The sequence below is a fragment of the Cydia fagiglandana genome, chromosome 17 (assembly GCF_963556715.1).
Source record: "Cydia fagiglandana chromosome 17, ilCydFagi1.1, whole genome shotgun sequence".
Taxonomy (NCBI): Eukaryota; Metazoa; Arthropoda; class Insecta; order Lepidoptera; family Tortricidae; genus Cydia; species Cydia fagiglandana.
This window is the reverse complement of record NC_085948.1, coordinates 9,591,039-9,611,885: the sequence shown is the minus strand read 5'-3', so window position 1 is coordinate 9,611,885 and position 20,847 is coordinate 9,591,039. Positions and strand designations below refer to the sequence as shown.

At 39.1% G+C, this 20,847-nt stretch overlaps 5 protein-coding genes across 8 annotated transcripts in view; 2 read left to right on the top strand and 3 right to left on the bottom strand.

Annotated features, from left to right (window-relative positions):
- LOC134672425 (2-hydroxyacyl-CoA lyase 1) overlaps positions 1 to 10,949 on the top strand; it is a 226,440-nt gene extending 215,491 nt beyond the window's left edge. For all 4 annotated transcript variants that reach the window (XM_063530314.1, XM_063530316.1, XM_063530315.1 and 1 more), the window contains 8 exons: positions 1,027 to 1,173; positions 2,992 to 3,211; positions 3,689 to 3,849; positions 4,645 to 4,830; positions 7,149 to 7,334; positions 7,984 to 8,086; positions 8,842 to 8,974; positions 9,999 to 10,949. In XM_063530314.1, coding sequence (XP_063386384.1) covers positions 1,027 to 1,173; positions 2,992 to 3,211; positions 3,689 to 3,849; positions 4,645 to 4,830; positions 7,149 to 7,334; positions 7,984 to 8,086; positions 8,842 to 8,974; positions 9,999 to 10,218 — 1,356 coding nt within the window. In that variant the 3' untranslated portion in view covers positions 10,219 to 10,949. The remainder of the gene's footprint in view (positions 1 to 1,026; positions 1,174 to 2,991; positions 3,212 to 3,688; positions 3,850 to 4,644; positions 4,831 to 7,148; positions 7,335 to 7,983; positions 8,087 to 8,841; positions 8,975 to 9,998) is intronic.
- On the bottom strand, positions 5,408 to 6,589 carry LOC134672708 (three prime repair exonuclease 2-like). The gene has a single exon (XM_063530654.1). The coding sequence runs from the start codon at positions 6,399 to 6,401 to the stop codon at positions 5,469 to 5,471; it is 933 nt and encodes a 310-aa protein (XP_063386724.1). The 5' UTR covers positions 6,402 to 6,589; the 3' UTR covers positions 5,408 to 5,468.
- Positions 10,950 to 10,983: 34 nt separating the features above from the next.
- Positions 10,984 to 14,490, bottom strand: LOC134672435 (DNA-binding protein RFXANK-like). The gene is made up of 5 exons (XM_063530332.1): positions 14,221 to 14,490; positions 13,952 to 14,144; positions 12,773 to 12,902; positions 11,832 to 11,979; positions 10,984 to 11,197 (listed from the first exon to the last, which is right to left on the bottom strand). The coding sequence occupies exons 1-5, from the start codon at positions 14,450 to 14,452 to the stop codon at positions 11,148 to 11,150; spliced, it is 753 nt and encodes a 250-aa protein (XP_063386402.1). The 5' UTR covers positions 14,453 to 14,490; the 3' UTR covers positions 10,984 to 11,147.
- An 811-nt stretch (positions 14,491 to 15,301) lies between these two features.
- On the top strand, positions 15,302 to 16,859 carry LOC134672439 (uncharacterized). Its single transcript, XM_063530338.1, has 3 exons — positions 15,302 to 15,479; positions 15,701 to 15,770; positions 16,624 to 16,859. Exons 1-3 carry the CDS (start codon positions 15,388 to 15,390, stop codon positions 16,789 to 16,791), a joined length of 330 nt encoding a protein of 109 aa, XP_063386408.1. The 5' UTR covers positions 15,302 to 15,387; the 3' UTR covers positions 16,792 to 16,859.
- The window catches only part of LOC134672441 (EF-hand domain-containing protein D2 homolog), a 34,049-nt gene continuing 30,056 nt past the window's right edge, over positions 16,855 to 20,847 (bottom strand). Inside the window, exon 3 of the mRNA XM_063530340.1 lies at positions 16,855 to 17,835. Within this exon, the coding sequence (XP_063386410.1) occupies positions 17,583 to 17,835 (253 nt within the window). The 3' untranslated portion in view covers positions 16,855 to 17,582. The remainder of the gene's footprint in view (positions 17,836 to 20,847) is intronic.

Genomic DNA, 20,847 nt, shown 5'->3' with positions numbered 1-20,847 from the left:
GTGTGGCGTATGACACGACCGGCATGCCATCATATTCTATGGCGTAAGGCACGCCTGTCGTGACATGAAATAATTGTTCGCCGCCACAGCCAAAAGTATTCAGAAATGGAAGACACAATGAACCGGTTAAAAGTTCAGAATAGATTGTGGAATATGTACAATAATTTGTAATAAAAATGGACTGCGTTATGGAATAACCAAATGTCTTAGGAAGTTAAGTCACTAGCGTTACACTAACTCATCACATTAACTCACTAGTGTTACACTAACTATCAATATGCATATCAAAAGTTGATTTGCAATTTATTATTCACAAAGATTGGACTTCATCGCGTAAAATTTAAAGTTTATATCAGTGATTTGTAAATTGACCTTTAACCAGAATGATAATTTAGCCTTCAGGTGGTAAGCAGAAGTACAGATATGATAATATATCTTAATCTATGCCTAGTTATTGATTTAGGTTAGTGATAGTGTTATCTAATAGAGATATTATACAACGAATCTACAAATGAGCACTGTTGAAAATATGATTCGTATTTTAAATAACATGGAATACTTTTAGGCGTGCACAATTGCACATAATCTAACTAAAATAATAAAAAAGTTACATATATTAGGAACACTCATTATAAACTTAAATAATCATTTATGCAGTAAAAACATTTTTCTATTAGCAATATTTTTATATTTGCTTTGAAATGATCAAGGTCCATGTCTTTAAAACAATCAGGTAATTTGTTGTAAATTGTGATACTCGTACACGTCATAATGGCGTTTTTTGCCGTGAGTTTTTTGCCAGATAATATTTAAATAAGCTATAGGCAGACGGAATAAGTTTCCACCTGATTTTGAACTTTATTTCAAAGTGATAGAGTTCATATTTGCATAATTTCTGACACCCTTATAAAGGGTTAAACGTCTATAGTTGAATTATGATTATGAGTTATGTAATGTTAATGTCCGAAAGATTTAGACAAGCAAGAACTTCTTTCTTTTTCACTTCGATAACTTATTGTGCCTCAGGTAGACTCATCTCGGCTGTACTGCAAGTACGTGGCGCGGCCGCCGTCGGCGCGCCTCATCCCGCTGCACGTGGAGAAGGCCGTGCGCCTCGCCAGCGCCGGCCGGCCCGGCGCCGCCTACCTCGACATGCCCGGCACCTTGCTGCTGGTGAGTGTACATGTGTCAGGTGGACTCGCCTGTACTGCAAGTACGTGGCGTCATCCCGCTGCACGTGGAGAAGGCCGTGCGCCTCGCCAGCGCCGGCCGGCCCGGCGCCGCCTACCTCGACATGCCCGGCACCTTGCTTATGGTAAGCTCTTCATTGCTAGAAACAGTACAAACACATGTTGTGTTGTGTCAAGGAACTTCCTTCTAGACTGAACTTATCTGATATAAAAGCAGGGGTGCGAAACTCCTCCCTTCGGGCAAACTCGGCTCCGTTCGGCTCAGCATTGCTCCGAGCAATTATTAGGGTTGACACAACTTACTTGACATCCCTTTGCGTGCACGGCCACAGATAAGATAATGACTTGAACTTTGACAACCCTAAATAGCCGAAAGGGATACTGCCATATACTAGTAACGGACAGCATAATTCGACCTTGAACCGCTGTCAAACTTCGGTTTTGTAGGAAGTTTCCTTTCTGTACGGTAGTACTATTATTTAGTTTTTCTACTCGGGTACTTTTATCTGTCATTTACATAGTCACGAACGAACATATAAGGGCATACATTATTAATAATCCTTAAAAGTCTATAGTCTATTGCCCAAAAAAGCACTTGTGTCGTTTTAGAGACATTACGATACGGTAAGCTAGTGCAGCTAGGGTAGCAGGTGCCACATACCGGTACATTGCTACCAACATGACAAACGATTGAATGCATACGGTTTTTATTAAAAAAGAAACAAATTTGTACTGAGATCATTGCTACCAACATAATAAAAAATACTTTTATACCCTACAGCACCACGACCCTGGTGCGGTGCGGTAGTGTGTAACGGCTTTTAAAAAAAACATAACATAACCATAGACATTACTCGTTTGTTTCTCGTTTCCCGCCTTTCCCGGTAATTTCTTGTTCTTTGAGTACTTTGCGTTACTATTTGTTTTGCGTTCATAAAAAGTGTTGAAAATGGACAAAGAGGACTACATTGTTTCTACACTGGAAGAAATATCCGCTGCAGCACAAGCAGCGACCGAAAATTTGCTGCCTAAGTACTAAATCTCAGCACCTATATGACAAATATTATGAGAAGTGCATTGCGTGGAGATTGGAGCACAAAACTTCGTCATTCTCTGAAAACGTCATTGGTGTATTTTCAAAGACTAATTGGAAGCACCGGATCAGATCTATCTTTTAAGCAAGGTTGGTATATGTTATAAAAAATTTTGATACACATTTTTAGGGTACACAGTACAACGAGCTATATTTACGTACATTTTATATTTTTGCATTGAAACTGAATATTATTTAACTCTCCTTTTTCTTGTTACAGGTTGCAGTAATATTTGGTATTATGGGTGCTTGTCGCAGACAAGAGCTACATACATACCTACTATCCAAAATTTACATTGACATTTTCATAAATAAAATTTTGTTTATAATTTTTTGTATTTTATTTAATGTTGCCTACTCATAGAAAAAGCATTGTATGCAACGTTGTATAAGTAGTCAAAAAATGCTCATGGCGTATTTATTAACAATGTTCGCCTTCGGCTCACATTGTTACCCACGCCACTCACATTTTTTGACCCCTCTTATAAAACTGTTGCATAAAATACTATATTATGTGATAAAAGACACTTTTATTGAAGCGTGCGTCGAAAAGTCAAAAGCCGGGATGATTAGAAGTGAAATAACCACCACGATGTTCACGAATTGTAGAAATACCGAATCCCGGAACGCAAGCATAGCATTTGCCTAGGCGTAGCATTTCTTTAAAGAAAGGATAACACATAATCTTCCTATCACTTCTACTTTCAGAGCGAAGTCGAAGAAGAAAAAGTACCAGAACTCTACAACGCAGAACCCGTCAAGCTAGCCCACCCCGACCCGGCGCTAGTAGCTCGCGCGGCCGAGTTACTCGCCAAAGCGGAGCGACCTCTGGTCATCGTAGGCAAGGGGGCTGCCTACGCCCGAGCTGAGGACTCGCTACGGAAACTTGTGGCCGATACTGGACTACCCTTCCTGCCTACTCCCATGGGTAAGTCACTAGTGAAGTTACTTGGGCTAGCTAGTTAGCCGACTTATCGTCATCATAGACAAGGGGGCAGTCTATTACCCGAGCTGAGACCGCGCTGCAGAAACTAAGGTATACCTAGTAGCCTACACTGGGCTACACGAGTGAAACTGAGTGATTCGAGTTTATCGCCAAATCTAAGCGATCTCTAGTCTGCCTATGCAAGGGAGCTACACTTACATCCCAGTTGAGAACGCGGGAAAATGCCAATCATGACCAACAATTTGTTTTATGTTTTACTTAGATTTTATAATGACGAAGCCTGTCGCGGATATAATCCTTGGTATGTTTGGGATGAAGCATGTTGCTGTTTTGAATTTGTATATAGCCACCGGACGAAGCCTACGTTGCGGATTTCTTGCATATAACAAGAGTATTTTTTAACATTGCAATAAAATTATTTTTTTATGTTAGATTTTAACGTTCATTAACTTACCCCAGGTAAAGGCGTAGTGCCGGACACCTCCGCGCAGTGCGTGTCCACCGCTCGCACGCAAGCTCTGCTCAAAGCTGACGTCATACTGCTGCTCGGCGCGCGGCTCAACTGGATGCTGCACTTCGGCCAAGCCCCACGCTTCGACCCCAAAGTCAAAATCATTCAGGTAAAAAATACTTAGGTACTTCGGTGTCCATTTCTGACAGTGGGTGTGACTGTGAAGGCCACGGTCCACTTATAAGCTAACTGCGTCAAATAAGGTTTTGGTTAGAAGCGTCAAAATGGGTATACTTCTGAAAGCCATTCAGTCAGTGGCGTAGCGTGAACTAATCTAGCCGTGGGCGAAGTCGCATCTGCGAGGCCGTTTTCCTTCAAGGGATCTCGCGCGAGTAGGGTTTCCATACGTCCGGATTTGACCGGACATGTCCGCATTTTTGACCCTTTGTCCGGATTGCGGCCGGACTTGGCATGTGTCCGGATTTTTAGGAATGACCTTATAAAAATAAAATGCGCGCCCGGGGAGGGGGCTACGGGATCGGGCGAAGGGAACGGGAAAAATAGATCCACGATACAGTACACCGCAGAGAGCAGCGCGCCGCCGGGGCGTCGTTCAAGCTACTCCAAATCTCTGCTACAAGAAATGTCCGGATTTTTAGGGTGATTTTTATTAGGGCACTTAATTCTTCCATATGGCAACCCTACGCGCGAGGAGACTTCGAGCGCGAGGCCGTGGGCGACGGCCCACTTTGCCCACGCCTAGATACGCCAATTCACTTAATAAGACTTCAGTGTCTATTCTTGAAAGCAATTTCACAGCTACAGAAGTGCAAGTTCCGGAAAGTTACCAAAAAGTTAGAAAAATTCTCGGAGATTTCAGGAAAACTTTATAAAATATATAAAGTTTGTCATGGGGAAATTTCGCACATCAGTATTCACATCTAATATAAACGTACACTTTTAGGTTGACATCAGCCCTGAAGAGTTCCACAACAGCGTGAAATCAGAAGTAGCAGTGCACTCGGACATCCAGCCGTTCGTCGAAGCGCTGACGACTAAACTGAAAGAGAAGAAGTGCTCGCTGTCTCCCTCGCACGCCTGGTGGCAGGCCCTCTCACAGAAGCAAAAGGCTAACACGGAGTTCGTCGCGGTAAGGATTCACCCCCTTATTCATAAACGCGCTACAAACCTCGATTAGCTAATAATCGTTTGTCTTTATCTGTCATTTTGACTTATGTATTTGTAAGAAAGGGATAAAATTTAATTTAACTAAATCAGGCCCGTAAAGTTTTGTGAATAAGGTTTAAACTCAATCAGTTAGTCAGTTGTGATTAACGGATTGCACTTATTACCATTGTAAATTTGTACCATTGTAAAAAATAAATAACGAGATTACCATTGTTTTATAGTATTTATACGATGACAAATTTTCTTTGAAATTATGCTTAGGTATTTATTGATATAACGTTTCCACGGATCGTCAAACCAAGATATGCTACCAAGTCGCAAGTTCTCAAGTCTACTATGCTCGCGAACATCGAATTTTCGCCATCTGTCTCACTCGAACTCGAATACGCAATAATTTGAGCGAGATACGGCAGATACCGAAATTTCGATGTTTGATACCGCTTATTGAGGTTACTGTGTGAATATTGTGCGATGGGTAGTCGATGCGATTGTCTCATTAGGATATTAAAATAAAACATTCAACCGTAATAAAAATATATTTATACCATTTGGATAATTATGATTAAGTTATTTATAATTAATCCCAGAGAACAAGGTAAACTAGATATGCACTTGAGAGTCTTGAGACTTATAAGTATGGCTTCCTGAAGTTCCAACCTCTGCAGTCGCCTTATCCTTTTCCAACGTTTCTTTTTCTTTCGAAATGGGTTCCACGTGCTCTTCAAATGACGAATGATTATTCTCCACCCACTCGAAAAACTTCTTAGACAATTTCACAGCAATGCGTATCATCAGTTGACAGTCTATATCCCCTTTGTGTGCGTCTTCAGGCTTACATTTCAGCACTCTTTCGTATATGTCGGTCAATTTGTAGCTTTTTGAAGGTCTATTTTTCTTTTCTCCCCATGGAAATCCGTTATTTTTCTTTGCTCTGTCAGCATTCGCCTGTCTTTGGTTTTCCAAGCCTTTTTTACTTCCTTCTAACGAATCTTCTAGATTGGAATTAGCAAGTTTTACTGTGGTATTTTCTATGACCGCATCAATACCTCCAGATTGCATTTCTAATATGTCATAGAAGCCATAAAAGGTATCCGCACACATGACATCTTTTGAAAATTTCTTGCCTTTTAGATGTCTTTTTAATATCGGGAAATCAAAGTTGAATCCATTGTGAGCGATCAAATATACAGGGTCCGTTAAAATGCCAAGGAAGTTGTCTATTAACTCGAAACATTCTTCAAAAGATTTTTCTGGTTTCAATTCGGCGATTTTGAAGCCTCCATTCTGTAGCTCTTCTAGGCCTGGGTTGAAGCAGAGCGTAAGTTTGAGCTGGACTCTTGGAATCGGAGGCGTGATTTGATGTCCATTAAAGTCGTCGTCTTCGTCCAAAAACTCGTAAAATTCTCCGGAATCTATGAGGTTGTCCCTTCTGACCGCCGCCATACTTAATTCCGTTATATATTTTATATTTTTATCTTTGGGATCGTTGACAGTCCCTAAGTCCATAAACACGTACGTAGCGTTTGATGCCATTGTTTAAACTGATACTGTTTACAAGTTTTGCTGCGCCCAGACTTGCAATACATAGACCATATAAAGCGCTAAAAATAAACTAACAATCTTGTATATCAGAAAACATGTATTTGTTCGAAATTGAGACCTTGCTCATTGTGTTAGGGTTTAGAGTCGCATGGAGTTGGTATTGAGATATGGCCTTTTAGCTAAAAATATTGCAAATGAGGTCATCGTGCTATGCGTCATTCCCGCGAGGGGGATCACCCGGGCAGTCAAGTACGCCTGATAAGATGTGTGTGTGTTTTAGACCTTATGTCCGGGGAGAAGAGTTCAATATTGAATAAAAAAATTAAACTCTGCATGTATGCAGGAGGACAATGATTGCAAAATAATGTGAAATTATTGTAAAGCAACTACGGAAGCTATTATATTTTCATAATATTTAGTAATTTTATTCAATTCTCACTTGTATAAAATGACTCTCTGTGACTAGTTAAAACCACAGAATAAATAATAGTACTAGGTACAGAAGACTCACTCTCTAACAAAACGCGTCTGTCATGATCAGCACAGATATGGCCGCTAGGTGGCGACAGCGCCACGCGCGGCTTATGGCAAACCCCAAAATTGGGGTCGAACGGATGTACTTATAGCTACGTGTAGCAAAGCGACGAAATCGCAGAGTGAGCCACGCTGCTGAAATCTCAAATTCAACACTTGTAGTATCCCAGTAAAGCTGTTTAAACATATCAATTTCTTTCCCAGGCTCAAGCCAACGACGTGTCAACTCCACTAAACTACTTCGCGGTATTCAAGGCGGTACAAGAAGCCATTCCTAAGGACTCGATCATCGTCAGCGAGGGCGCCAATACGATGGATATAGGGCGAGGCCTGCTGCTCAACGACTTACCCCGGCACCGCCTCGATGCTGGCACCTTCGGCACTATGGGGGTACATCAACCAACATTCTTTCATCATCTTCTTTTTTTTACAAAAAAATATTCATTAATACAAACAAAAATATCAAGGTAGGTAGGCTAGGTACATATTTTAAAAACTAATATTTACATTATTTTACAAACATAGAAAAAGAATAAAAAATCAATTCAATCAATCAATTCAATTACACCTACAATTTGAATAATAATTAATTAATTAATTTGCTATGCTTTTCTTCTTTCTTTATGTTTAGTAATAATAACAAAGAGAATTTAGACTAGAGCATCATCTTTTCGAGCGATGGCGCCACCTTTGGCCTACTCTCGAGTAAATGGTGATACTTATTGACATGTAACAAATTTAACACGCGTCGGCGTCGCGTTTTCAAAGTGTTAATCATTTGTGTCGAAAGATGGCAGTAATTGTACTGACTACATAATTTACTTTGACAATATTCTTCTATTTCAAATTGACTTTGTTGATACTGACAGATTTAGGCCCACTTGCACCACCCCACTAACCCGGGGTTACGCGGTTAAACCGTTATCCCAGTGTCAAATTGTACTGGTAGTCATGGTAACACCAATTTTAACCGGTTAACCCTGGATTAATTAAATGGTGCATTATATGCCTTCAATAATCGAATGTTGTGTGTTATCAGGTGGGCCCCGGGTTCGCGGTGGCGGCGGCGCAGTGGTGCCGCGACCACGCGCCCGGCAAGCGCGTCGTGTGCGTCGAGGGGGACTCCGCCTTCGGCTTCTCGGGTCTGATGCTTTCCATATTGTACTACATACTAACCAAGATCACGTACTTAATTGTACCTTATGCCTTTTATAATAGGCCCCGTTTTTGGCGGAAGGCGTAAATGTGTCGTTTATGCTTCCGATGTAGCCCACAAGATGGCAGAACCTACTTAAGCACATGGAAACGTACCGACGAGAACGGTAGATGGTAGCACTTGCTTTGGCAATGGACATGTGCACATATGTTTCCGATTCGGGCCACAAGATGGCAGACCCTCTAACGCGAACAGGTCCACCGATAGATAGTTAAGAATTGCTATTTGTATGAATAGGTACGTTGCCAAAACTTACGGTTATTATTTATAGAAATTGCGTTATATGGGTAAACTGTCAATCAGTGGTAGATTTTTGAAAAATACAAAATTTATTTTTCAGTACGATTTGAGGATTCGCACCCTTAGCTCTTTCAACCTTATTTCAAGGCAGCAATGGCGACTTTCCTACATACAAAAAATAGGAACCAACGCCAATAGTTTAAAAAGCCCATTTTTTGTAGGTACAGTCAAGTGTAGTGTGTATATGGGTGCATACAACTTACTCAAAACTATGTCTCATAGTTCTTAATCCGCTAACATAAGAGCCATGGGACATTATTTTTGAGTATGATATTGATGAGTGCATCCATATTTTGTAACATACAGGTCTAATAGGCTACTTATTGCGACTTGAGTTATTTTATTACACATGGTCTTATAGATTTATTAAATACTGTGCAGGAATGGAAATCGAGACGATGTTCCGCTACAAGCTGCCCGTGATCATCATCATCGTCAACAACAACGGTATTTACAGCGGCTTCGACAAGGAGGTCATGGACGACATCCAGTCCGGCGGCGACCCCACGCAGACGTAAGTTCCTACCAACGACCTAGATTCTAGAATAACCACAGAATAAATAATAGTACTATAGTTCGTTTTTTTTTAGCATTAGAAAGAACTTGAAAGAAGGTAAACGATCTTGACATGTCTTTTAATTGAAAAACGCATTTTAAAAATCAATAACTATTACTTATGAAAGCAAATGAATATAAATGATCGTATTATATTTATAATTGTTACATATTTGCAGTAACATATTTTTTTAATGTGTTTTTCAATTAAAAGACACATCAAGATTGTTTACCTTATTTCTAATGCTAAAAAATACGAACTATAGGTAGAAGACTCACTCTCTAACAAAACGCGTGTGTCACGATCAGCACGGATATGGCCGCTAGGTGGCGACAGCTCCACGCGCGGCTTATGGCAAACCCCAAAATTGGGGTCGAACGGATTTACTTTTAGCTACCTGTAGCAAAGCGACGAAATCGCGGAGTGAGACACGCCTGTAATAACTAGAAGAAGTGGAAACAACAAAACATCCTCCTAGACTGTGAACAGGTATAAGTATACAGGAGCAAATACCTAGGGAATCCGTGCACACTGAAGGAGACCTTGCTAGGTTTCGTGGAGGAGCTGGGGTGGCTAGAGTAGACTAAACTAAGATGCAAAATAGGCAAAGTGGATGTCGATTTGCGGTAAATGCCCAGAATAACTAAACTAGCCACAAAAATCACCCCAGTGTGTTGTTTGTGCCGCTAGTGACTAAAATGCTGTAATGTAATGCAGTAATTAAACTTTTCATTTTTTATTGCGTTTCTCTAAATTGGTTCATATGTATATAATATTATAATGACAGCGGAATTATGCAATTGGTGTTCTTTTTCGTAAGTCGAACTACATGCAAATCACTACGCTCGATATGATAAAAATATAGTCATGATCCGCGTGGCGTTATTTAAATGTTTAATCATCTTAAAAAACCGACTGTTTTATACGAAAAAACATCTGCAATTGGGTTATAAAGTGTCTCACATTCATCTTGTTATTCCAGCACTCCGCCAACCGCGCTCAGCGTGCAAGTCCGCTACGAGAAGATGATGGAGATGTTCGGCGAGACGGGCCACCTGTGCCGGACGGTGCCGGAGATCCAGCAGGCCATCAAGGCCGCCGCCGCCGTCACCGACCGGCCCAGCATCATCAATATACTCATCAACCCCTCCAGTAGCAGGAAACCGCAGGCATTCAACTGGCTTACTGAGTCTAAGCTGTAAACTTTCTTGGAAGACTGATAACTAACCTACCTGCTGTAATAGATACAAAGACGCATTGATTGTACTATACATAATTACATATATGTAACGTGTAAGAAATAAAAAACCGGCCAAGTGCGAGTCAGACTTGCGCACGAAGGGTTCCGTACCATTACGCAAATAACGGTAAAAAATCACGTTTGTTGTATGGGAGCCCCACTTAAATATTTATTATATTCTGTTTTTAGTATTTGTTGTTATTGCGGCAACAGCAATACGTCATCAGTGAAAATTTCAACTCCCTAGCTATCACGGTTCATGAGATACAGCCTGGTGACAGACAAACGGACAGCCGAGTCTTAGCAATAGTCCGTACCCAAAGGGTAAAAACGGAACCCTAAAAAAATCGGGCCCTCCGAATTTCGCAAATTTTTCTTAAGACTACACATAGTACGATCTATGAATCTTTGATAGCTATTCATTCGCAAGCATGATGAAAACAGTATCTGTAATTATACAATTTAATGCACGATTTATCAAATTGGATATTAGAATTAAATATTGAAATCCAAAAATTTTATATTGTACTTTAGAATCACATGCTATAAAGCCATTTTGATACATTTTCTCTGTACAGTGCAATATAAGTCACAAAGGTGGTTGTAAATTTTGTATAATATGTTTATTTAAGGATAAGAACAATGGTGCAATGTATATTTAGTTAAGTTAAGAAAAACCATAGCTGTATTTTTATAATATTCATGAGGTAATAAATCATATTTCAGCTGTAATTTAAAATCTTTTATTTCATAAAACATGATCTGTATATATAATGAAGTAAATAGATACATTATTTATGTTACAAACTAAATCCCTGTATTTCTTCATTCAACTGTTAAAGCAAATGAATTGTGTGGATATTCCGACATAATTTGGTCTGGTTGGTATCTTCACATTTTGCTGAGACAACCAATTAAAAAGTTTTCTATCACAGTTTGTGCTGAAACAAAAGAAAATATTGTTAGATTAGCTCGAGTATAGTAACTGGTAAAGATCCCTCCTAGGGATAAGTTCGCCTTTGTACTACGCATTTGTTTTATCTGATGTAACCATTATTTCTTTCTTTTCGTACAATAAAATGTTTACTTACTTACCCCCTTATTCATAAACGTTTACTAAAGTTGACATTTGAGTTGATAATAATCGTTTGTCCCTTTCCGACGTATCGGTATGATGGTAAGGGACAAACGATTATTATCGGCTTGTCAACTTTAGTAAACGTTTATGAATAAGGGGTTTAAAATATAACTGTTATGTAAATACGTCATACGATAGGCCCCGTGCATGAACTATAGAGGCCAGCATAGGAGTCGTCAGATTTTTGGCGCGAGGCGTAAATGTGTCGTTTATGCTTCCGATGTAGCCCACAAGATGGCATAACCTACTATGCACAAGGAAATTTACCGACGAGAACGGTAGATGTTAGCACTTGCTCTGGCAATGTACATGTGCACATATGTTTCCGATTCGGGCCACAAGATGGCAGACCCTCCAACGCACACGGTCCCTATTATATAGTGGTATCATCATTGGGCAGTAGACAAAAAGTAATTTCAAAGATGAAAGTGACTTACCCAGTTTACTATTGTTAGTGGTGCTGAGGGTGTATGCATCTTGGTCGTAGTCGTTAGTGAGAGTGAGGTCGGCCCCGCGGATCAGGAGCTCATTGCAGGTGTAGGGGAAGTCTGCCGCTGCGGCGTACATCAGAGCAGTGCTGCCGGACTGAAATATAACAGGAGCTTTGATTAGAGAACAATTAGAGGCGATTTTTAATCTAAACAAATAATATCTTTCAGAATAACAGTAACACTCTTAACACATTCAGTGCCGAAAACCCAACTATCGGGTATTTTATGATTCCGTTCCCAGGCCGGACGACCCGATAGTCGGGATCGTGGTACTACACTGCTTTAAATAACGAAATTGTTGTGGCCTGGCGCGGACGTCTTGTTTGGCTCGGTGGCAATGAATGTGTTAACCAAAGAGTCACTTCACAGACTATAGTTGACCCAAACCAAAAAACATTTCAAGATTGATCTATGTTTAATATAAAAACCGGGCAAGTGCGAGTCGGACTCGCGCACGAAGGGTTCCGTACCACAATGCAAAAAAAAAAACCAAAAAGCAAAAAAAAAAACGGTCACCCATCCAAGTACTGACCCCTCCCGACGTTGCTTAACTTTGGTCAAAAATCACGTTTGTTGTATGGGAGCCCCATTTAAATCTTTATTTTATTCTGTTTTTAGTATTTGTTGTTATAGCGGCAACAGAAATACATCATCTGTGAAAATTTCAACTGTCTAGCTATCACGGTTCGTGAGATACAGCCTGGTGACAGACGGACGGCCGGACGGACGGACGGACGGACGGACAGCGAAGTCTTAGTAATAGGGTCCCGTTTTACCCTTTGGGTACGGAACCCTAAAAAGACATTAACATTTCAGTAAAAGATAAATAAATTGTAAATAACTGTTTTGAAATATCTGTTTGAGTAAGTACATTATTAATTACTTACATCATCTTGGACATCGGCATCTGCTCCCTCATTCAACAGAAATTTTGCAATTTCATGGTGTCCCCCGGCGGCAGCCAAATGTAGTGCTGTCTCCCCTTCGGGTCCACGCATGTTGACATTAGCCCCGCTCCTGCAATACATTGTAGGTTAAAAAATACAGGTAGTTTTGAGTTGTATAACACTTTAAACTCTCGCGTTTTGTACATATTTAATTACACAAACGGGTCTACCGTGATATGTTTCATAATTTTGAGTTGGTCATGATCACTGAGTATGTGTTAAAACTCGTCTCCATATCGTGCGGCAAACCATCGAACATTGGCTCGCGCGAATCAAGTTGGCTCGAGACGAGGCTTAGCCATTCCCTAAAAAATATTTTTAATCTGATCATGTAATTATGTAACTTAGAATTTAATGTCTTCAATTTCGGGTTAAAGATATTTTTATTTGTCTCAAAAGAAATATTACATTTCACTTATTGAGATAAGTCGATACATGCAGGAATTTTATAGGTTACTGAGCGTTAACACTAATGCATGCAAATTTAAATATGATTAACATAAAATTTTATTCATTTATTTAACATAAATTAACACAGACATTATACATATGTATATCCTAAAGTAGCAATAAAAATCATACTACAACCCTTCTTCTGATAAAAATGTTTAAGAAATTCAAGCAGCCCATATGACTAATAGCTACTTGATTCAAATTTTTATGTTCAAGTTCATTTTGGTAGTAGCCAAAATTAAAATATATGTATTGCTTACTAATTAAATAGCTAAAAGAAACTTAACTACAAGATCAAGCTTAGTGTTTTAAAATTCAATAAAAAAATAACTATCCCTTCCAGTAACAGGAACCGGCTCCCTGACAATCACATGAATTAAATTTGAAATTAATTATTATATAAAAATTTAAATTAATTCGAAATTCCAACATCTCAAAAATTTATGAGGTATGCCACTAGATGGGTTATGTAAACTGTAAACTTCTCAATAACCAGCCAAAAACTTTCTTTGTTTGAAAAGAACTATGTTTGTTTATTTAATCATATGTTATTGCATCAATGTATAATTATCATCTTCTACACAATTTCTCCAATTGCCAAACATCAAACTATAACTTAATTAAGTCAAATGAAAACAAACAAAGGGCATGTAGACAAAGACTTACCAAACTAGGTCTTGACAGCTGTTGAGTTGGCCGTAGCTCGCGGCCCAGTGCAGCGCCGTGAGCCCGTGCTCGTCCGTGATGTCCACGTACGGCTCCAGCTTCACGTCCTCGCGCGTGATCTCGCCGCGCCCGGCCTTCGCGTGGAAGCTGCTGTCCGGCTGGGGTAGCTCCGTCACCCGCGCCTGCGTATTGCCTACCACCACCACGTAAACATTAGAAACTTCTAGAAAAACTAAGTAAACTTACAAATATATAGGAAATAAAGTTACCTCGTTGCAAATTAGTCAACGCAGTGCACTGAACGGATTTGTACGGCGTAAATGCACTTTTTCTGATGCCATTCAAATTAGGTGCCCATCGCTGGTAGCCTCCGCTACCACTTTTGCTACTGTCTTGGCTTCCGGAATCGAAGTCGTATTTATAACTGTCGGCATTGTCTTGTTTTTCTTGTTTGATATCAATATTTTTCCCGTCGTATTTTAGATAAACAGCTTCATCCATTTTTGTGTTGTTAATAATAAATGACAATGACGTAAAATGATTGACAGCTGACAGTATGAGTTTTTTTTCGGCGTGTTTGAGACATATTTAAAACGATTGTTTACACTATGTAAAAATATTTTTAGACGGACGTACCGGACCACAATATTGGTCCGTTCCGTATATCTGTTTTGCGCTCTCACTCATAGCTGCGTCTTGAACTGATATACTATACGGTGAAACACTTACCACTCAATCGAAAAGGCCTCGGACCAACCTCGGACCGTACCAAGACGTGACCAAGACAGGTCGCAGTCCGGTACGTCAGTCTATAGATGCTTTAAAAATCACTGGCTGGAACTAGGAAAAAAATATATTTTCTTGTCTATGATAGATAATGTTGCTATAGTACAACATATGCCTTAAATTAAGTATTATTTTATTACAGTAATTGTATATTTCTAATAAAGACAAATTCTTAATTAATACTTACACTATATATGTCAATTAGTGCAAATAGAAATCGTTAAGTTTGAATTAAATTATTTCGTTTTTTCTCGGCCCTCAGAGCTCTCTCAAACCTCAACTAAGCAATCCTGATCCCTTGTTTTGAAAAATGGCTTGTTTGTACACATATTTGAACAATGAATATAGCCATAGTTCCTAATCACAAATAAGAATTACTTGATGTCAGCTACATTTTATATAACGCTATTATTTGGGGGGTTTTATGAAAAATTATCTGGCAATAACAGTGACTTGCTCTATGGATAGAACGTAAAATGTCAATGTCAAGAGTTCAAATTCAAAACAAACGATTTATTTCCATGTATTGAAATGAAATAATAATCTGATCAGATTAACGTTGTTTTCAATTGTTTAGTTCGTTTACTGTTATTTTATTTATGTAAGCGATCGTTTATTAGATTATTGACTCAATAAAACACATCCTCACGATGTCAATAAAGTCCGCCGATGCACTAACAAATAAGTTGCAGCAAGATCTCCTGAATGAGTTGGTAACAACAAATCATCTTCTGCAATTAATGTAAGTAAGCCACTGTCTGCATATTGTTGCTTGGCTAATTCCTTCATCGCGCAACGTAAATATTATTTTCTCATGATTGATGATGTTTGAATTCTACTGACAATACAGTCATGCACTCTCCAGTATTCTTTCAGTGAAACCATTTGTTTACTATTTAAGTAACTAATCGGTAAGGCATAAGTCTATAAGACATATTATGATAATTATGATATCTTTTCTAGCTCTCAAGAATTACAAGAGATCAAACAATTAACAAGACCTGGTGGAGAATTTGAATCAAATGTTGCTAAGGTAAGTGTTAGTTTTAAATAATTTGCTTTATTTAAGGCTTATTATGTCATGCAGCAGTGTGGATGGTGATAAGACTTACACATATTTAATGGAATTGAATTTACTGAAAAAAAATAGTTTTGTGGATGAGATATTTCAGACGTAGGTGAGTGAATCATAGAATAGAAATCATCAATTCATAGTCATGGCAAATTTCGATCTCTAGCAGTATTAAGAGTTTAGTAGGTATTTATTTTGTAAGCACTAGTGTTATCTTGGTTTAAAATAAACATCTTAATAACAGCATTGTTGATTCAGGTAACTATTTTGTATGAAATAATCACTAAATATTACTGACTAGCACCTTTTTGGTTAATCATGGATAGACAAACCTGTAACAGGTTTCACATAATATTTATTACTTTTAGGATGTAGGTCAAACATTTTTTTCAAAATGTATGAATATAATTAACTTTTTAAGTTTTAATTTTGTTTTGTGCCTTCTGGCCAAAATATTTATTGATATATAAAAGTTATTTTACTTATGTTGATGTAAAACAATCTAGTAAAGCTTCACTGAAAAAGGATCCAGCCCCGAAATGGAAATGTTTCAAATATTCACCTGCTTATATCATCATCATCATCATCATCTCAGCCATAAGACGTCCACTGCTGAACATAGGCCTCCCCTTGGACCTCCATACGTGCTTATATGAATTGGGATAATTTGCCATCCTCGGCAACTAAAAGGCAGCTAGGCAGTCTTCCAGAGAAGGCTTTAACAACCTTTAATTATAGGCATTATAACCGAATATGTAAAACAAAATACAAATTACTCTGTTGCATTTATTAGCATCTTGTACTTGCCTTTCAGAACACCGCTTTAACAAAACTACTGGCCGATATGCATCATATTGATGTAGACAAACTACCACCTGTTGCACGAATGCGCATAGACTTGAACCATCCTTCAAATCAAAACCAATCTTACGAGGAACATGACACGTTTAGGAATAACTCCACTATGGAAGAAGATAAATAAAAACAAACATCACGAAAATAATTAAGCTGAATTATTAGGATAAGTACCAAATAAATGAGCCAATAATACTTTATACGTTTTATTCAAACAACCTTAACACATAATTCATAAACATCACTTTCAACCATCAATAAGTAAGTTAAGTATAAAAAATCTTCTATCCTAATGTAAACATACAAGGCAACATGCAAACACATCATCATCATCATATCAGCCAGAGGACGTCCACTGCTGGACATAGGCCTCCCCCAAAGAGTGCCACTATGACGGGTCTTGCGCCACCCGCATCCCGCGACCTTCACCAGGTCATCAGTCCACCTTGTGGGGGGTCTACCCACGCTGCGCCTTTACGTGGTCGCCACTCGAGAACCTTTCCGCCCCAACGGCCATCGGTTCTACGGGCAATGTGCCCCGCCCACTGCCACTTAAGTTTAGCGATGCAGACACATACCACATTATAAATATACTTTTCATCAAAACATTTATAATATATATTTTTACTACCGAACATTAACTTAATTAGGCATAGACATTGACACTTATTAATTTTACACAGTTCTTAATACATAAATATTTAAGACTAACTATAGTATATTTAAATTGATCATTACAATCAATTTGTAGGTAAATAGTAAAGTTACATAAACCTTGAAAAAGCAACAGAAGTGTAGATACAATAGAATCTAAAATTCATCTAAACAAGACTTAGTTAAATAGTTTGTAGATCTTCGAAGTTATAAGCCATGGTAACAGCTTACGGACTAGACATTGCTCAGTAATTTGGTGTTTTGTTAATGTTGAAATAGGGCCGCTTTTTCCTTAAATTTGAGTCTCCGGGCGGCTTTTTCTTCTGCCTCTCTTCGTTTTTCCTCCTGCTCTTGGATTATTTCGTCGTGGAACTTGTTGGTCTTAGCCAGCTCCTCAATCTTGGCCTCAAAGAAGTTCTTGGCGCCGTTGACGCCGACCTGGTCGACGTCGATCTCGGTGAGCCGCGCCAGCGCCTCCAGCCCGGAGTTGTTCTCGAGCTCGCCCGCTCGCGCTTTCCTGAAACACCACCCTTAATATTTAATCTTTGAATAGGTACCTATAAAGTCTAACCGAAGGTCCACCTTCGGTCGGTTAACGCATCGTGTCTGGGGATCGCATGATCTAAAGCTGCAGACGAAGTTGTCGGTGTACAAAGCCATGGTTCTTCCGATTCTTTTGTATGCTTCGGAAACATGGTGTTTGTACAAAGGCGACATTCGCTTGCTAGACACGTTCCACTTACGTTGTCTACGTTCCATTCTGCATATAAAGTGGCAAGATCGCGTTCCCAACACTGAAGTACTTCGTCGTTGCAAGATGCCTGGCATGGAGGCGCTCTTGATGAAGGGTCAGCTAAGGTGGTGTGGGCATGTTTGGCGTATGAGTGATTGCAGACTACCGAAATCCGTTTTCTACTCCCAGCTATCAGCTGGTAAACGGAAGCAAGGTGGGCAGCACCTACGTTACAAGGATGTGCTTAAGCGCCACCTAACTGCCTGCGGTATACCACCTGACAAATGGGAGGAGCTTGCTTCTCAGCGGCCAGAATGGCGTTCCCGCGTTAAGATGAGCGTAAAGAACTTTGAAGACGCTCGTCTCATTGACCTTGATGCGAAACGTCAGATACGTAAATCCCGGCCGAAACCCTCCTATAATTATACTTACAATAATTCTGGTCAACTTTACTGTCCCACCTGCGATAGAGTTTTTAAAAGTAAGTTCGGCTTTGCTTGCCATATCAGAGCTCACGCTCGTAATTAGCTAGGGTCGCCGTTGCCGATTACGGCATGGATAACTATATAAAGTCTAAACTTAGGTGCCAGGACGTCACCTACGTCAAGTATCGCATAAACACTGCTTTCTCTATTTTACTTAATAGGTGTAGTGTAGGTACTTATACGTGTATAAAGCCAATTTACGCTGGTGTAGATAGATACCTACATGCGAAGAATAGAAAAAAAACTTAATTTTAATATTTTGTCTCGAAAAGTAGCAAGAAATTTGGCGTGAGATAAGATCTACCTACTCGTAAGTAAGTAACCATTTTACTGTCAAATTACAGATGTTAATAATTCCTAATTCGGGACTTAATAATACTCCACCTATAGCAAAACAGGAATGAAACAAGCGTAATATTAGCCTTTTTAGCATCACACAAGGAAGTTGCAGTACTAATACTTGGTCAAGTAACAACATAAGTTTGGTCAGCCACCATGACGTAAATGGATACTTTAAATAGGCGATATTATTCATTCGTAACAAGTTTCCCTGTCAGGTATATAGGTAAGTGATAGCGTTCGAATGACAGCCAGCGTGTAGCACGCATACGAAACTACAACTAAATGTGCAAATGTGGTCCGATCCTTGACCGTTACGTGAGCGATATGCGCTGTTATCTGTGACCTGCTTAACGTAACATCTTGGGTCTTATTCAGGTCAAGTTTACTAAGGAACTCTGAACTATGACAAACTGTTTTCTAATATAGCCCACTTGTAGGTAGGTATAAGGACTGTTCAGTTTACTAAGCGGACACTCTTACACCTCTTTTAATCGGCGAATTTAAAATCAATTGACGTACAGCTCATAACAATATAATCAACAATCCCTTATTTATCAATTGCTACATATTTGTTCCCATAATAGTCTAATATTTTTCCCGAAGGACCGAACAAATTTGGAACATAGCAAGTTAGTTCTGCAATTAGGATGCACAGGCTAGTATTCACTGCGAAAAATCGTAAATATGTACAAATTTTCCAAGTTAAACGTGAATAAAATAATTAAAACATTTGGAGAGCATCATATGCTTGAAGATTTTACAAAATCCCGGCACAGAAGCGGCCCGGCCAATCCAGAAACAAAAGTATTGTCATGCGGCTGTTAAAATCAATAAATTACTTATCGGTTCGCGAAATTCCAAAGACAGCAGGCGTTAGAGTAGACACAGATTAAAATATAAGAAGTATGTACAATAAATGGACCCATAAAAAGAAAAAAATGGACAAAAGAATTACAGAGCAGCGAAAGCAATCGAAAAAAAGAAGCGTCAAACTGTACTACATTTTACATGAAGATAAATTTCGTAGCATTTTAATGGACAACGGAAAATGCGTAAAATGTTGCTGTAGTACGTTACCAATGGCCCTGATGCTACCATGCCGTTGTAGAAGATCATATATTCGACGAGGAGAGTAACATGAAAATTGACCAATTCATGAAGAAAGTCCTTGTCTGGCAGGCAATTGGTTCCTGTGGCCTTAAAAACTTGTTCTATTTTGCGCCATGAACTTTGGTTGCGACATTTACAGAAAATAATGCATCTAATAACGAGTACTTTCCGTCTATCAGACGCATAATGTCATCTCTTCATTTCGGCCTGATTTGGCAAGTGCCCACTATGCTGGTCAGAAAGTGAAGCTACTGAATTTGAAAAACATTGATTTTGTTCAAAAACAAGTCAACTCATCTAATTGCCCGGAGCTCCACTCCATCGAGTGGCACTAGACCAATGTGAAGATGCGCTTAAAAAAGGGTAGATGAGAAGCTAAAACATTGAAAGAATTCAAACGAATGTTGTTTACAACTTGTCAAAAAGTGTCAAAAATTGATGTGCAGGCACTTGAACGGCGCAACCGTGTAAAAGTACGAAAATCTTACCGATGTTATTATATTGTACTATATTTATATTAAAATGTTTTGCGTTGGTTTCCGTTTTTATTATATTTATCTAAATAAAGCGATTCCAGAATTAGAAAAATTTAATTTATACTTTTTTGTGTGTCCGCTTAATAAAATGAACAGTCCTTATACATTCCTATACATACATTTTTAAATTGACCGGAGGGTTGCAGCCAGGGACAGGAACCGGTTACCTTAACCGGGGTTTTTCATAGGGTTATTTTAGAAGCGGTTGTAAAAACCCCTACCATAACGGTAACCGTATGATACGGTAACACTTTGATTCGGTAACCGTATCAGATACGGTTAACCTCTGTTACCGGTAACCGAAATAAAAACCCAGTCTATTC

Coding starts and splice junctions, on each gene's coding strand:
- LOC134672708 (XM_063530654.1), bottom strand. CDS start 6,401: ATGGCATCAAACGCTACGTACGTGTTTATGGACTTAGGGACTGTCAAC.
- LOC134672435 (XM_063530332.1), bottom strand. CDS start 14,452: ATGGATGAAGCTGTTTATCTAAAATACGACGGGAAAAATATTGATATC. Junction 12,903..13,951: donor AGCTGTCAAGACCTAGTTTG/GTAAGTCTTTGT, acceptor AATGTATTGCAG/GAGCGGGGCTAATGTCAACA. Junction 11,198..11,831: donor CACTAACAATAGTAAACTGG/GTAAGTCACTTT, acceptor CTTTTGTTTCAG/CACAAACTGTGATAGAAAAC.
- LOC134672439 (XM_063530338.1), top strand. CDS start 15,388: ATGTCAATAAAGTCCGCCGATGCACTAACAAATAAGTTGCAGCAAGAT. Junction 15,480..15,700: donor AATCATCTTCTGCAATTAAT/GTAAGTAAGCCA, acceptor TATCTTTTCTAG/CTCTCAAGAATTACAAGAGA. Junction 15,771..16,623: donor TTGAATCAAATGTTGCTAAG/GTAAGTGTTAGT, acceptor CTTGCCTTTCAG/AACACCGCTTTAACAAAACT.